The 18,041-nt window shown below is 33.9% G+C and overlaps 1 protein-coding gene across 1 annotated transcript in view; it reads left to right on the top strand.

The window, feature by feature from the left end:
• Nucleotides 1–17,447, top strand: part of ELOVL4 (ELOVL fatty acid elongase 4) — a 31,804-nt gene extending 14,357 nt beyond the window's left edge. The window contains exons 2-6 of the mRNA XM_045543930.1: nucleotides 5,666–5,853; nucleotides 7,384–7,464; nucleotides 10,298–10,469; nucleotides 12,349–12,476; nucleotides 15,372–17,447. Coding sequence (XP_045399886.1) covers nucleotides 5,666–5,853; nucleotides 7,384–7,464; nucleotides 10,298–10,469; nucleotides 12,349–12,476; nucleotides 15,372–15,647 — 845 coding nt within the window. The 3' untranslated portion in view covers nucleotides 15,648–17,447. The remainder of the gene's footprint in view (nucleotides 1–5,665; nucleotides 5,854–7,383; nucleotides 7,465–10,297; nucleotides 10,470–12,348; nucleotides 12,477–15,371) is intronic.
• Nucleotides 17,448–18,041: the final 594 nt, after the last annotated feature.

Here is an 18,041-nt window from a genome sequence, read left to right as displayed (position 1 = left end):
TACTTTACTCCTTTTAGTAAAGTTTGTGAGTTTTGACAAACACTGTTGCGTAAGTATTATGTGGCCTCTTAATATAGATAAACTTATGTTATTGCTGACAAATTAATGTTTGTAAACAAATCAGTCCCACTTGGCATGTGCATTATGAATCAGTCAAAATATTCTCATTGGAAACTATTTCCTGAGAAAGGTAACCTTAAGTGTCTGGAAAGGTTAAAATAATGTGTCTTAGTAATTCTCATTATTAAAATAAAACATTTTTCTGAGCTTGATTTGCTATAATATTTGGCTTTAGGTTTGCTTAAATTTAGTTTATAGGCCGGGTGCTGTGGCTCACACCTGTAGTCCTAGCACTCTGGGAGGCCAAGGCAGGAGGATCACTTAAAGTCAAGACTTCAAGGCCAGCCTGAGCAAGAGTGAGACCCCCCACTACAAAAAATAGAAAACTTAGCTGGGCGTGGTGGCACGTGCCTGTAGTCCTGGTTATCCAGGAGGCTGAGGCAAGAGGATTGCTTAAACTCAGGAGTCTGAGGTTGCTGTGAGCTATGATGATGCCACTGTATTCTAGCCAGGGCGATGGAGTGAGAATCTGTCTCTCAAAGAAAAAAAAAAATTAGTTTAAAACTAGAATAGGGAAACTATTACCAAAGGAGACAACTCCTTCTACATACAGAAGGAAAGCCAGTGATTAGAAATGTTCTGAATTTAGGTGAAATTACTCTCTGTATAACTTCTTCTCACTGGTTCTAATTCTGCCCTCTGAAAATAAAGAATAAATCTGATCTCCCATAAGTTCTTTTAGTGTTCAATGAGACCTCTTTCTCTTTTCGAGGTCAGACATCTTGGTCTTTCCCCTCAATCTGTGTCTTAACTTCAAAGCATCCATGATCCTGGCCCAGGTCTGCCCGAAGCAGCACCCGATGAACTGTGAGACTCTGCTCTTTTGAGTATCTCTTGTCATTCTTTCTACTGAGGGAACTCTTGAAGCTCTCTCAGGTTTTCTTTACTTTGAAGGAACAGTCTTAAAATATAACATTTGTACCTGTAGTTCAGAAAGAAATTGATGGGAAATTTTCCCACTTACAATCCAAGTACATGGTGACTGAGTAGTACTAGAATAGCTGCCACTGTACAAGGGGCTCTTGCATTACCTGCTGTGGCAAGTCTCTTAATCTCTCTGAATCTTACTTTTCAGATAAAGGGATCATTTATAAATCTAAAATTTTACAATTCTAGTTTAGACAAAGGCTTACATGATAACATGAAAGGCTTAAAATTGTTGTTATAATAAATAGGCTCAAAATAAGAGCAAAAACATTAAGGCTTGAAGGTATAAACATCATGTTAATAAACATATTAATAGTATAAACTATAAAAGCAAGACAGAAAAGTTGATAAATTGAGAAGTCAGTTTATATTTGTGCCATTTTTCATACCCACACAAATGCTTTCCAAAGAGAAAATTCCCAAGAATGTCATATAAAACACATTTGGATCTTTGATACTCTTTGATGACAGAATTTGACTTCATTGATAGCAGGAGGGGTAGAGTTTCAATAAAATTTTTCCAGTTTTTTTCCCCCTAATAAATTCATGGCATGAAATCCCACCAATAACTGTAGGATTAGGATATTGACAACATACTAAAAATATATTATCTTCTGCCACTCTAATATGTTTAATCTACATTTGGATTCAATGTACAGTAACCCAAATGAATTAGAGGATTTAATTTAGCTTTAAAACATGTTTATTTAAACATTTGAGTTAATGAAAATATACAGAATTTATTATTTTAATATATTCAAAGGTTACATAAAATACATGAAGCTTCAGTATTCATGATTTTCCTTTACCGTTTTAGTTTCCCAGCATTTTTTTGGTTCAAGACATAGGGTGACCTATTGGTAATGGTGAACTTTCATATCATTTTATGGCACTATTGTGACACAGTCAGTCCTCTTTAGTGGAAAGGAAACAGAAGTGTAGAATATTTAAATCTCATCAGAAGCACTAAAGGAACTGTTAATGCAAATAAATTCAGAAAGATGCATATAACTATTATGATAACATGTAAAGACATGGAGGAATTTCATGCAAATATTAGGATGGGAGTTGTTATGCTATAGTTTTGGTGCTGACAATTATTAATACTATAATTTCTATAATCATAGGAGGTGAAATTTTTGAGAGCTCTCTGACCCTTGTGAACTGGAAGGGCTAATTTCAGAAGGGTATGGAGTGAAATTGTGGCCTTTTATAGGCTGAAAACAGGGATTTGCTAGTGGTTGTTGAATGAATGCATGACTTGCATTGTCGAGCAAAGAAGTGAGGACATTGCTTTTTCCCCTGGAATAAGCAATGAAATAAAAGGATGTTGAGTTTTATAGTGCACACACATACTCACTAAATACTGAGTTGAAGTGTTGTTGACTTGACGTTACAGTTATTATGCTGACACAAAGAAAGATCTGGGAAGAGCTGTAGGGGAAAGGGTAGCTGGACATGGAAGAAATCTTGAGTTTTGGTAAATGTACTGTTGGATTTGGCAGAAAGGATAGAGAATAACAGACTAATAAGAAAAAATTATCCAGTTTTTATTTATTAATCAAATAAATTTTGGGCACCTTGATAGGCCTTGCTGTACAAGAATGAAAGACCCAGCCCCTGCCTTCAGGGGGCTTACAGTTTAAAGGAAGGTCACTGGGACAGCACCGTGGGTGCTGTGATGGAACAGAAACATGGGCAGAAACTCTGGCAGTGCAGAAGGTCCTCTGACCAGTTAACATTTTCTTGATCTAACTTTTCTCATCTTTAATCCATTCTTGCTCCTAATAATTATTTTTAAAAGTAACAATTTTCAGAAGTTATTATAAAGTAAACCTAAGGGATCATCTAGTTTCTCACTACTCTAAGTGGGTGGTCCATGGAATAATGGCATAGCATCCGTTGACACTTCCTAGGAAATGCAGTGTTCTAGAAATGGCCATTACATGGGACATACTCTGTCAGAACCTGCATTTGAACTATGCCCCCCAGGTGATTCTTTTTCTCAATGAAACTGGAGAAGTACTAATCTAGTTCACCCTCTCCCCTTCAGGGTTTATAGATGAAAGAAATGAAGAGAAATTATGTCCCTGAGGTCCTACACACAGTAGCAGAGCCAGCATTAGAACTCAGCCAACCTATTTACTGGTAGAATCTTATGTCCTTTCTCTGATACCTCTGTTATTTGCTATCTAAATCCCTCTACATTTTTACTCTTCTGTTGGCCTCCATTACTGTTTCATATTGTAAGTTCTTCAGCTTCTTATTCATGTCTCTTTCCCTCTCTCTCTTTGGTAGTCTTCTCTTTATTTTTTAAATTTTATTATCATTATTTATTTATTTATTTATTTTGGCCAACCCAACACTCAACCATGAAGGTAGTCTTGTCTTTAAATTTCTGTGTTGAATGAGAGAACAATACACTGTACCACACTATACATCAAAGCAAATGAGTGTTTTTATTTACTCTTAATTTCTGGAAAATTTTTGAACCTATTTCTCTATTTTCTACTTGCTGCTCAGAACTTTCTTCGAAGTCAATAAGAATTTTATATTGTGTAAGCGTGAGAAATAATCCATGATGTTAGATACTAAAAATCTCCTCATGGATGAATTTATTATCCTTTATTACGCAGATTATTCCATTAACAGAGAACTTTTGCTCTTTGTATCAGTCTCACAGACAAAACAGTATCTGCCTTATAGTTTGTGGGAAAGAATCGGACACCATAGCAACTCCTCTGTGACCCAGAACTGGGCTTTAGGCTTCAGGAAGTTTGTCTAAATCTTTTCTTCTATAATATAGAAAAATAAGGACCTAAGTAAATAAGCACCACATGTTTTATGGGGCGGCTTTGGCATAGAAAGTTCTGGTCATAGAAGGATAATTAACATAGAAGGCTAAAATGTTATTAAGGAAAAGCAAAACATTACTAATAAGAACACAGGGGCATAATGCCTTTAATAAAAGTCAGCTATGCCTTTTTTTTTTAAAGAGAATAGGTTTCACTCTGTAGCCCAGGCTGGAGTACAGTGGCACAATCATAGTTCACAGTAACCTCAAAATCCTGGGCTCAATGGATCTCAGCCTCCCAAGTAGCTGGGACTACAGGTGCACACCACCATGCATGGGTAATTTTTAAAATTTTTTTTGTAGAGACAAGGTCTTGCTATGTTGCCTAGGCTGGTCTCTAACTCCTAGCCTCAAGCGATCCTCCTCCCTCAGCCTCTCAAAGTACCTTGCCATCTTTTAAGTCACTTCCTTCTTGTGAGAGGTTTACTCTCTGTCCTGTCTTTCAAATATTTTACTTTAACTCTGGAATGTGTTTCATTTGAGTGATACAACCATAATCTCCATGAATGGTAGACCTCCTTTGTAAACTATGAAATAAAATTAGTTTTTCTGTTTTCCTTGTTCCCATATGTGTTTTTCTTACAAGTCACCTTCTCTCCTTTTTAACAATTCTGATTTCATTGAAACCAGAGTTAATGATGTTGCTTCTTGACTTTGGAGATATTGGATTAAATGTTATGTTTTATGTCTTGCATCTTATTTTCTATTGACAGTATATAGAAACAGATTAATTTGTTTTTAAGTAATGTATTTTAATACCTACTTATCTAATCTAGAACCATTTTGCATATATAGCTTTAGTAAAAATGACAGTTTAAATAGAGGGTTATTGTAATCAGCACTTAAGTTAAATTCAGTAACCTTTAAATATCTAGCTTTTAGAAATATAAAAATTAATATGAATATCTTTCTATAATGTATTAAAAGATGAATTTTTATTAATCTCATTTATATTTCATTATCATGCTTCTCTTAGAAATGTTTTACTTGTGGGAACATTCTATTATAAAATTGATTCATGGTTGCATATTTTAATATTATGGACAATCAATTCATTTTGAATGTAATAATGTGTTGCATTGTATATATTTACACATATGTAAGTTAAGTGATTTACAACTTTAGAGAAAAGCACACAAATTGCTTATTCATGGGGAATAAAATAGATGCATGCTCTCGATGAGAAAGTTAGAAAAATGTCTTGAATGTGATTACCATTTAAATAAATGATAGAATTGTAATCAATGCTAACTTAATCTCTCATGAAGAACCATCTTCCTGCCTTCAGTATCTGGTGATATCAGCGAATGGCTTCCATTGCCCCACACTCATCAGTCTAATTCTCACCTGCCTTAGGAATGGACATACAGAGAGCTTCCAAGCTGCACAGATAAATTTCACGTGTTTAAAAGGGAAAACAAGTGTTTCCTTAAAATATTTATTTTCTGTCTATGAAGTCTTTCATTAACTTTTTATCCTAAGCTTATCTACTCTATTTTTGGTGAGCTTTATTTCTTTTCTTTGTTCTCTAGATTCTCTATAAAATGTGTGACATAAGTAATGAAACTTAATTTTCAAAAGCTACTTGCAGGAGTCAGTATTTTTCTTTGCTTTTTATACCATGTATTTTTGTTGAGACTCAAAGGATAGTGATCTGTATTTGGTCAGATAGGGAAATTTAGTGGAAACATTTTAATCCCTAAAAGTTTATTTTATAAAACATTACTATTTAATTAATTTTATGTTATTTTGTTCTTTCTATAGATAAACGTGTGGAAAATTGGCCTCTGATGCAGTCTCCATGGCCTACACTAAGTATAAGTACCCTTTATCTCCTGTTTGTATGGCTGGGTCCAAAATGGATGAAGGATCGAGAACCTTTTCAGATGCGCTTAGTGCTCATTGTCTATAATTTTGGGATGGTTTTGCTTAACCTTTTTATCTTCAGAGAGGTAGGTTTATTAAGATCACTCTATAATAATTCTCCGAGGTTCTTGGAAATTCTTACAATGAAACTGTATAAAACCATCATTCTAATATCATACCCCCAGATAACAGTTACTCTAAAAGTAAATTTTTGACATTTTTCACTTTTGGATAACAAAAAGTATGAAAGATAAAGTATAGGACAGCTGTTTAAAATGTGATTTTGAATCAAACAGACTGGATTTTAAAATAACCCATTTTAGCTGTTCTGGCATTGCAAGTTATTTAACTTTTCTCAGCTTCACTTTACCCATTTTATAAATGGGGAAAATACTCCTTTTAGGGTTATTAACAGAATTGAGATAATTTTTACATATTTGGCACATATTTAACACTCAATAAACAGTAGCAACTATTTATTTATAATTCTTATTGAGCAGTTTCATATTTGGTAATTGATCAAAATATGTAGATATAAATACCAGTTTCAAGGTAAATCTTATTATGTAATGTCATTGTATTTTAGGTTTGGACTAAAATGAGTTAGCTGTCATACAACTGTTGCAACTAATCATTGTGTGCTTTTCTGGCCACCAGCAAATTCTCCATGACATTTTGAAAGGAAATCCTAAAGGCTAGATTGACATAGCCATTTTTTGTTTTTGTTTTTGTTTTTGTTTTGAGACAGAGTCTCGCTTTGTTGCCCGGGCTAGAGTGAGTGCCGTGGCGTCAGCCTAGCTCACAGCAACCTCAGACTCCTGGGCTCAAGCGATCCTCCTGCCTCAGCCTCCCGAGTTGCTGGGACTACAGGCATGCACCACTGTGCCCAGCTAATTTTTTCTATATAGATTTTTAGTTGGCCAGATAATTTCTTTCTATTTTTAGTAGAGACGGGGGCCTCACTCTTGCTCAGGCTGGTCTCGAACTTCTGACCTCGAGCAATCCACCCGCCTCGGCCTCCCAGAGTGCTAGGATTACAGGCGTGAGCCACCGCGCCCGGCCCGACATAGCCATTTTTTAAGTTGCAAAAGTATAAGGAATTTGTTTCCTAAGAGACTTATTAAAATTCTATATGATCCCAGAGAACTGATCAGGGTGCTAGGAAAATAAACAGCAACGCTTCTTTAAAAAAAAAAAAAATCTTCCCTTAATTGACAGCCTAGCCTACAGAATCTTAAATTCATAAAAACTTTATTTGGATACTTGTACCCAACTTGTTAGGTACTAAACCACTCTGGATCAAGAATAGAAACCAGTTAAGGCAGGACAACTTTTAGATTGGAGTCATGGCAGTAACAATTTCTCTTAGTACAGTAGACAGAGTTGATATCTCAGTCCAAAAGTTACATTTGATTTTAAATTTAGATTTAAATTATAAAACAAGTTAACACACAATAACTTTTAGAAATTCCAATGCATTAAATGTTTAATGCATTTTAAATTTTTAAATAAAATGTTGTTTTTAAAATAATTTTGAAGGTTTCATATTGTATTGAGTGTTTTTAATTCTGTATCTACTAAAACTTTACTCCAAATATTATTACTTCTTTTTCCAGTTATTCATGGGATCCTATAATGCAGGATATAGCTATATTTGCCAGAGTGTGGATTATTCAAATAATGTTAACGAAGTCAGGGTAAGTACATTAAAAATACTGTTAATCAGTAAAAGTGATTTAATTTTATAGGTTCTTTGTGAAATACATACTTTAATATAGTAGTGAAATTATACTGGGTTGTTTTGAATCAATAAAACTGTGGTTTTTTTTTTAAAAAAAAAGGCACATAATTGAAAATCTGTTTTGTACCTTCAGCATGTTCTTTTATTTGGTAGTGTGAGAGTGAATATGTATTAGATCACTATTAATAGAATGCGGTACTTTAAAAAACAAAGCTCTATGTTTCTTATAAAGATATTTTAGATTTTTGTTGTTTTTGGTCAAGAATGGAAACTCATAAAGAAAGTCCAACTCATTTGTTAAGAAAGTATGAGGAAAGTAAATGTTTTACAATCTATATAATATTTAGGAAATTAAGCATAGCACAATTTGTATAGATATAAATTCAGTTTTTATTATATTTTCAGAAAATAAACCACTAGTAATATGTTATATTTTACTTACAAGTTATCTACATTAGTAAAGTTAACATTTAGCTCAAGTGAAACAATAAATTATCCTATTCTGTTAAGTATCTATTGAACTCCTCTTGTATACTGTGGTTCATATTAAAATTACATATAACATATGACATAAGTTTTATGTTTTATGTAGTATATGTAGTAATAATCTAGTATGTAGTAGCTTCCCTAGAGAAAAACAGCTTTCTGGCATGTGGGTTGGACAATATAAATTTCAGTATTCATCAAGACACAAGACCAAATTGCTTTATGATACTTAGGATTTTGTGTCCATATCTTCATTTCCCTATTAAAAAAGACTTAAGGACTAATGAAAAATCACCCGTTTGGTTGTCAGGTTAGTTTCATTCATTTGATAAGTATGTATTGAGCCTCTACTATGTGCTAATACTGTGAGGGCCTCTGGGGACACTGAATGGAAAGATAGGTGCAGTCCCTTCCTCATGGAGCTGTCATTCTAGTGAGGGTGGGGAGGCAGACAGTAATCATGTCAGCAAAGGGTTAAGAAAAAAATAGACCCTGTGATGTGACTGAGAGAAAATTTTTTTGGTGGGGGTGAGTGCTTTCTTTAGATTTGTTGGCTAGGAAATAGGAAAAAATTTTCTTCTGACAACCCTATTGCCAGAGAATCTTCTGAGTTGGGAGCTGACATCTTGCATGCTTTGGGGGAAGGGGAAGGGAGAAGAGTTTGCTTTGCTTTCTTCTGGCAGTACACTGAGAAAAACCCCTAGCATAGGCAACATATTACTATTTTTAGGATAAAGGTTCAAAAATGCCACTCTGGTCATTGTGAACCTATCTTCCTGACGTGTATAAACTTTCAGATCTTTAAAAAATGAGCTGTTAGGAGAAGTGTAACCTAGGAGGAGAAAGAACCCAAGATTTGCAACAGATTTCACTTGAAATCTTCCTCCCTTCTCTCTAATACTGGATGCAGTAGAATGAATACTTTACCCAGAGACTCATGTTTTGTATTCATTGTTATGTAGCCACGAAGTATCACTTTTCACCTTGGTGTAGCCTATTTAAAGATATCTAATGCATTTTGCAAACAATGAAGAAGAATTATTTATTATTATATGTGAATTGTGGCAAATTTAGAAGCCCAGGGAAAAAAAATAAGACATTGTCTCTTTCCTTATAGATTAAGGTTAAGGTGCCAAAATGGTGATAGTTACTTTATTTTAAAGTGCTAATATAATAGTGAACATTAACTATAATGTACTATTTCAAGCCTATTTTCAGCCGATTTTTATCATTTTCAATAATAGTATTACTCAAGCAAATTCAATACATAATTCTCAACCTGTAAATACAAGACTTTATTTTTATATGACCTTTCTCTTTCCTCTTTCCTCAAACTTTAAAATTATGTTTTTAAAAAGTGAAAAACAAAAACAAAACAAGCAAAAATCCATGACATCCACCAGATGCAGGTATAAAATGAGGAAGGGATCTTTCAACTCTAAAACAACTAACCCTGTCTATGAATGAATCTGTCAAGCCCCTAACGCACGAAGGTTTATAAATAGATTTCAGTAGGTCCTGTCTTATTTGCTATTTGTACATAGAATGTTTAGCATAGAAAATACTTGACATTAAAAAAATTAAATTTTTGTTACTGTTACAGTGAGATTCTTATAAAATATTTTAATACATATATACAGAGGTCACCTCTCACTGGATCCTTAATCTCAGCATGTAATGTAATCTTTCTGCACCATCTGGTGTCTTAATTAGAGCCCAGAAAAAGAAAAGACTTATTCATGTAAGCAGGATTATATTTATGACCTGGGAAATATTTGTGGGTTTTTGTTGTTCCAGTTTATCATTTTAAACATATTACCACCTAATACAAACTTCTGTGATCAGATATTTACTTTGGTGCACATGTTTGAGAGAGAGACAGACACACTGACAGAGACCAGTTGCTGCTTAAGCTTGCAAGGTTATCTGAGGTATAATTAGGCTAAGCATGAACAACTGAAATATTTTTACAAAGTAAACATCTTAGTTCCTCTACCAAATTGAAAATCATGGCAACATGAATGTGTTACAGCTCTGTATTTAGCTGTTAGATGCTATGTAACATTCACCTATGTAACAGACTGAAATTGTGTCTAAATTATTGGCACCATGTAGACATAGCTCTGGACTCTTCTATTTTTTCCCCATAAATAGATGCTTAGGTTTTAAACCTACTTAGCCGTAAATGGTTCCATGCCTTGGACATTTTGTCCAATAAAGATTATTTTGGACTGACTTACAATGAATAGAAACCCATATGAGTGTCATTTTGATGTTTATAACATGCTTTTCCTTTTTTATAGATAGCTGCTGCTCTGTGGTGGTACTTTGTATCTAAAGGAGTTGAGTATTTGGACACTGTGTTTTTTATCCTGAGAAAGAAAAACAACCAAGTTTCTTTCCTTCATGTATATCATCACTGTACAATGTTTACGCTGTGGTGGATTGGAATTAAGTGGGTTGCAGGGGGACAAGGTGAGCATTTTTAGGAATGTATCTGCATGTGTTAAATTACATAAATGTGTTGGGTGGAAAGTAATGAAAACCTGGAAATTTGACTTGTTCTGTCATTTAACTTGATTACATGGTTAATCATTTCCATATTCATTTCATTTTTTAAAAATTTGAAGAAAGTAAAACTGTAGCTTTATAACCATGACTACTTTAATACCTAAAGGTTTATCTCATAGATGAGCATAAACCAAGCCTAAATGTAGAAAATAATATTTTTATGGGGAATAGTTCTAGTGGGGAACAGTTCTCATCCAAAGGATACGATGACACAACCCCTCAATCTGAAGATTCCATCTTCAGTTCAAACCCAGAGCTCACTCCTGCTCTAATATGGGTTGAGCTTCCCTAATTGAAAATCTGAAAGCTGAAATTCTGCAAAATATGAAACTTTCTGAGCACTGACATGACACCACAAGTGGAAAATTCCACACCTGACCTCATGTAATGGGTCACAGTCAAAATGCAGGCTCATACCACACAAATTTACTCAGCATCCCCAAGGGAATAAAGACCCTCCCAGCCCCCTTCAGCTGCAGTATACCTTTTCTGCATACAGTGTGATGGTGATGTCAGACAAGTATAGATTGTCCACATGGGTGGCTGAGATGGTGACACCTTTCCTTTCTGATGGTTCAGTGTACATAAACTTTTGTTTCATGCACAAAATTATTTTAAAATCTTATTACCTTCAGGCTATGTTCAAAAGGTATGTACGAAACATAGATGAATTTGGGTTTTAGACTTGAATTCTTTCTGCAAAGTGTCTCATTATATATATGCAAATATTCCAAAATCTGAAAAAAATCCAAAATCTGGAACACTTCTGGTCCCAAAGAGTTCAGAGAAGGGGTACTCAGCCTGCATAGACCTTAAGTGACCTTGTTGGTTCTTATTCAAAGGAAACATTATATAGCCTTATTAACGTTAAAGTGGATCTGAATTACAGTTTGGCCAAGGTCTTTCTCCAGTTTTTTAAGATCCCTATAAATTAAGGATTATTACTATCACTGAGCTAGAAACAGATCATTTCTCTGATGAGGACCCAGGGCATAAGTCATGATAGTATAGTTCACCTTGCTGCTTTACATTATCTCATTATGGTAATTGGCAACTTAGAAATTCACACTTATAAAAAATATTATTGGGGGCCCAATTTAAAACAATGCAGTTAAAGTCAACCGCTATAATTTTAAAAGAAAATTAGTAAATCTGAACTGACCTCTTTAATCATTTTATGACAAAATTCATTATTATTACATCTGTACTTTGATTTAATTAATATTCTGAAAAGAAAGAGTACCATTGATTTAGACTGGGTGGAATATCACTATAGATTTTTATATATTAAATGCATTATTCAATGTGTTTAGTGCTAGCATATTTAAAACTATTTAGAAACCTAAGAAATAAGTATTAGTTTGTTGTAGACATATAAATTGGCACATCTAAAAGCAATAATGGAGCATTTACAAATCTACTGAAACACTTAAATGCATTATAACCTTTTTTCCCCAAGAATAGTAGAATTGAAAGTAATATAGACAATAGTTCTATGTTAGTGCCTACTGAAACTTACTGGGATACCACTTTGAAAGTCCTTTGCATTTGAACAGCACACATTTTTATTTATATGGTAAAAACTCAAATCTAAACTTTAAAAATACCTACTTAATCTAAAGGGAAGGCTTTTCATTAGTACCACTTTATATCTTTTATTTGCTAATCTATACTCAAGATTAAATGTTAGAAAACAATGTAGATGCATTTATTTTATATCTCAGTGGTTTTATTGCCTAATAAAATTTTCTACATGTTGCAATTACCTCTTGTTTTTCTAAAGCATTTTTTGGAGCCCAGATGAATTCTTTTATCCATGTGATTATGTACTCATATTATGGGTTAACTGCATTTGGCCCATGGATTCAAAAGTATCTTTGGTGGAAACGATACCTGACCATGTTGCAGCTGGTGAGTTAAATGCTTCTAGTTTCTTCTGGTAAAAGACTGAAAATGTTTGAATTTTATTATTTATAAAGTGCTAAGTTGTTTTAGACAATTTTCTATTCCAAAATTAACTTTCTATCGTCTAGTTATAGCAGTTGAAGCTGCTTAGCTCTAACCTACCAATTCATAGACTATTGATCACAGCCACTTGCTTTTATAACATCCTTAAACAACTAGACATACCATTTATCCCTCTAAGGGAAACATTCTTTAAAAGTATTTGTGGGAAGGATGATTAAAGGTCTACACACCACACAAAATATATAGATTCAGGTATGACTTGAAAAATGTTTTTTCCCCTGGGATGACTTTTTAACTTAAAATTTTCTTGCCTCTCTTCATTCAGTCCTTGCTTAAATTTTCTGGTTTTTTTTTCCATTTTTCAGTCTTTGTTAGCATATCCCATATATTTAGAATATAAAGTTGAAGAGAAGGCATGGAGCCAATGAAGCAGTGGGGTAAAGGAAGGGAATAAGGACCAGAGAACTCCTTATAATTTTCTAAAACACTGTCCATAGAGAATAGAGCCAGGTATTTTCAAATGCTAGGCTTTATACTAGACAATTTTCAACACATACCCTTAGTAAGACTTCTTGTAGCAACTGGGTACCCGTATCAGTGCAACATTGAGAGCTAGGCACTAGCCTGTAATCAAACTGAAAATCCAAAACTAACCTGGTAGCTATTCTTCAAGCTTTAGAATGTATTATAATTTGCTTTAATCATAGTGTATGCATAGTTTTATCAGTAGAATCACATTTGGAAATATTATCCATCTCTGCTTTAAGTTGCCAAATAGCTAGCTAACCAAACAGGAAGCACAACTTTTGGGGAATGCTGGGTGTGAAGGATTCATCTGTAATCAAAATGCTACAGGAAGCTTCCTCCAGTTTTTGTGTGAAAGCTGTTTATACAGTCTTGTATAATTCATTTCTCTCAGTAAATAGTAAATGTCTCAAGAAAACGAAGAGGTGTTCCAAGTCATGTGAATTAGTTATATGTATTTTGTCGAAGCCTACACCTGGCTCTCCTTGAGAGATGCTATAGTCAATCATATCCCTGTACACACCCTTTTTTGGTAATGTAGGTTCTAAAAACCATTGTGAAACCAGAAGTTCTTAAAATTTGGATATTTGCCATGAAAAATGATAAAAATTGCTTAATATGGTATAAATTTCTGGCTTATATGGAGTAAATTATTTTAATATTTAAAATAATATCAATTACTTTAACCAATAATTTAATACTTCAAGGATAATGCTATCCTTAAAAGAGAAACCATGGTTTCCCATTCTGAACAGGACATTGAGTTTGTATTTCTAAGCCAGAAGTTCTCACAAGAGTTAGTCATGTAAGTTAATTGTGTAAAAATTAACCCTTGTTAATACCATAGAAATCATAATTCTTATGTCTCAAACCATTCATTCATTGATACATTAGAATTTAAGATTATTTCATTTTAAGCTTTTGGCTTTTCTCTTTTTAAAAACTTAAAGTTGAAAGTGATTTTTTTTTATTCTCAAATATCTACTAAGTTTTATCAAAATATTAGTTTTTAAAGGATTGTGCTCATTCAGATGCAAATTTACCTGTCTATTATCTGTAAGAAACAAATAATGAGGCATTTTGATAAGTTTGTTTATTTATTTATTTATTTTTGAGATAGGATCTCACTTTGTTGCCCTAGCTAGAGTGCAGGGGCATCATCAGCTTGTTGCAACCTCAAACTCCTGGGCTCAAGCGAGCCTCCTGCCTCAGTTTCCCAAGTAGCTGGGACTACAGGCGCATGCCACAATGCCCAGCTAATTTTTCTGTTTTTTATAGAGATGGGGGTCTTGCTCTTGCTCAGGCTAGTCTTGAACTCCTGACCTCAAGGGATCCTCCCCGCCCTTGGCCTCCCAAAGTGCTAGGATTACAGACATGAGTCACCGTGCCTGGCCAATAAGTTCATTTTAAAAAGTATATATACCTGCTTATTAACAATTTGGTAGAAAGAAATCAGTCTAAAATGTGAGAGGAAAACAAAATTGAAGAGTCTACAATGCTATTGCTTTACTCTTCTAGGCTATTGATTCCCTCTCATCAGATAACGTTATTCAGCAAATATTCATTGTGTCATGATACTGTGCCAAGGACTCAGGAATCATCAATGAACAAGACAGAGCCCTGCCTTCTGGAGTTATAGTCTAGTATAAAGATAGACAATAATTAAGTCAACAGGCCGGCATGGAGGCTCACGCCTGTACTCCTAGCGTTCTGGGAGGCCAAGGCGGGAGGATTGTTTGAACTCAGGAGTTTGAGACCAGCCTGAGCAAGATCAAGACCCTGTTTCTACTAAAACAAATACAAAAATTATCCAGGCACAGTGGCGTGTGCCTGTAATCCCAGCTACTCAGGAGGCTGAGGTAAAAGGATCATTTGAGCCCAAGAGTTTGAGGTTGCTGGGAACTACGATGAAGCCATTGCACTCTACCCAGGATGACAGGGCGAGACTCTGTCTCAAAAAACAAAAATAAAAACAAACAAAACCCAACCAAACAAAAAGAAGTCAATAAATATAAAAGACAATTTCAGGTAGTTATAATTCTTCTCAAAAACAAACATTAACCAAAATCCCTTTGGTTAATGGGGTTGAGAGGGTCAGTTGAAGTCATTAGGAAGCCCTTGCTGAGGAGATGGCATTTGAGCTGTGACCTGAGTGAGAAGGAGCCAGCTGTGGGAGCCAGAGTACTATCCAACTTTGAATGGTGTATCAAAATTTGGGCCTATGATAGCTATGTAGAAGATTCTGATGCTGTTGTTAAAAGTTGTTTACTATTCAGATTAAATGTATCATGAGCTGTCGTTTTTGTTTTTCAGATTCAGTTCCATGTCACCATTGGGCACACAGCACTGTCTCTTTATACCGATTGCCCCTTCCCCAAATGGATGCACTGGGCTCTGATTGCCTATGCAATCAGCTTCATATTTCTCTTTCTTAACTTCTACGTTCGGACATACAAAGAGCCTAAGAAACCAAAAACTGGAAAAACAGCTATGAATGGTATTTCTGCAAATGGTGTGAACAAATCAGAAAAACAGCTAGTGATAGAAAATGGAAAAAAGCAGAAAAATGGAAAAGCAAAAGGAGAGTAAATTGAACTGGGCACTAACTGTTGTTGACGGTGAGAAAACTCCCATGTCGTATAAAATTTCAGGGAAAACAGAAGCAAAGGAGGGCTTGGGGATGGGGAGAAAAGGCAAATGTGCTCTCTGTACTAGTATCCTTTAGACTGAGTAAAGTGTTAAATATAATCCCCAGATGTTTTATTTATGAAGTTTTCATTTTAAACATTGTTAAAATTAGCCTTGATGTTGTTCAGACCAAAGCAATCATTATGTGACTTTGGAGACTTTCCCCCTGTTCACATCCACTTGTCTAAAGGATGAGATTTTTTTATGTATCTTAATATTCACCTTTTCTTCAGTCTGAAGTTTAGACGATCACAGGAACATAATCTTTATTAATTTTTTTGATAAATTACTAATTACTACTGATGGAAATCACCTTGTATTTTCCTATTATAACCTGGAAATTTGTATAACATTTAAATTTGTGCATTTGAATTCATTTACTGACCAGAATGGTCAAATCTCTTCACCTCTAGTCAGAATATACCATTTTGGTTTCAATTAAATTTTAAAAATCTGCCGATCTCTATAGAATCTTAGAGGCTTGATGATGATGGTGTTGGTGAAAATAAGAAGGAATTACAGTAAAATGCTGTCTGGTAACTCAAAAGTCACCATGACTTGAGGCACAAATCACTGTGGGGAAACAATTTTTGTGATGAAAAGGCAGCCTTTGAATACTCCTATTGCTAACAGAAATTTATTATGAAAATTAAGATTATTGTCTGATTAAAACATGAAACAACTCATGTCTTTATTAGCAACATCATAAGATAGTTACATTTATATGCTGTTAGAGGAGAGTGTGTTGATTTTTATCAGGCTTTCCTTGTTTTGATTTGTGGCTGTTACTGATTTTTCATATGTGGAAAAATACCTACCTCTTCTGTTGGAAAGAACATTTAAAATTAAATAAATTTTAATGAAAAAATCAAGGAGTCCTCTAATGTAAATTTTAATATTAATGTTCAAATCCACTAGTATTTTTTTTTTTTGCTTTTTTTAACAAATGGCATACACCAAACATTTCTGTGAAACTATCCTTCTCTTTCGATGTGTTTAATCTTGGAGTGATATTTTGCTTGTGACTAAGTTGCAAGATCTTATTTATTAACTATATAGAAAGTGTAAACCCATTTTGGTGCAATATTCTTGACTCCTTGGTGCTAAAGATTGTTAAATTCAGTGCTTGACGTTACAAGGTGTTAATTGTTAAAATGAGTAAAAGGGAGAGTAGTCAGAACTATAAAATTAAATTTCCTATTTACAAATGAAGTATTTCGTGTAATATAAATGAACAACTGGAAATAAAGTAGGAAAGAGAACTTGTACCATGTTTCATTACATAGGTTAATTTGTTAGGAGATGTTGCACAGGGATCGTTATAGAAAGAGAAAATGTGACAAAAAAAGCATGAATATTACTAAGTATCTCACCAACATGTCAAAACTGCATGTGTAGGATGTATGCTGTTTGTACAGGAAAACTATTTCAGAACATTTTGTAAACTATAAAGTATTTATTGTGCATTAAAATTATATACTTTTTCCCCAAAGGCATGCAGTCATGAGAATTACAGAAAATTTGCCACACACACAGTAGTTTGGTCTAAGAGGATTCAACACCTTTGTTTTTGCTACTCAGTGTGTAATGACTAGAGATTTGTAAATCTTTGTGAACAATCTGTACTGGTTCCCAAGAGCTATTCATTCTCTGCTACCTGATTTCAGCACAATAAATATACTACTGCTGTGGGAAAAAAGATTTTTTTTTTGTTAATCAGTTTATTATAATGTAAATTGCTATTAATAGATGTTTATTTGACTTAGTTAATACTCTAAATTCTTTTCTGCTGCCAATTTCTTATGTAGAAAAGAAATCAAATTAGAATTTGGGTGTTTATAATTTCTGGTAAAAAGCTTTTTTTACAGTAGCATATTTTTACTTTAAAAATTAGTTGCCTTTAGCATAGCTTTTACATGCAGACATAAAACATACCATTTTCTTCTAAATTATTCTTACATAAATGTGGAAAGACCTGTATTCTTATATTTAAATCATTCAGTCCTTACTATAAGTTTCTTTATCAAAGATGATTTTAAGATGTGGTAAATAGAACTTTTTCTAGTAGGTTTCATAATTTCCTTATCATCACAGATAAGTTGCATACCTTATATCTGAAAATTGGTAAATAAGGATTGTGTCTCCTTTTCGGTAAAACTTTGTTAACTAAAAAAGTAACATCTGACATAGAAAACAGCTAATTTATTAAATATTTGTAATACTAGAAATACCTGAGATGAGATTTCCAATATAATCAATGATTATAGCTCTTCTTTCTCTTCTCTGTTACTCTTG

Source organism: Lemur catta, chromosome 2, assembly GCF_020740605.2.
Source record: "Lemur catta isolate mLemCat1 chromosome 2, mLemCat1.pri, whole genome shotgun sequence".
Lineage (NCBI taxonomy): Eukaryota > Metazoa > Chordata > Mammalia > Primates > Lemuridae > Lemur > Lemur catta.
Note: the sequence above shows the minus strand (reverse complement) of the source record. Positions and strands in the feature narration are given on the sequence as shown.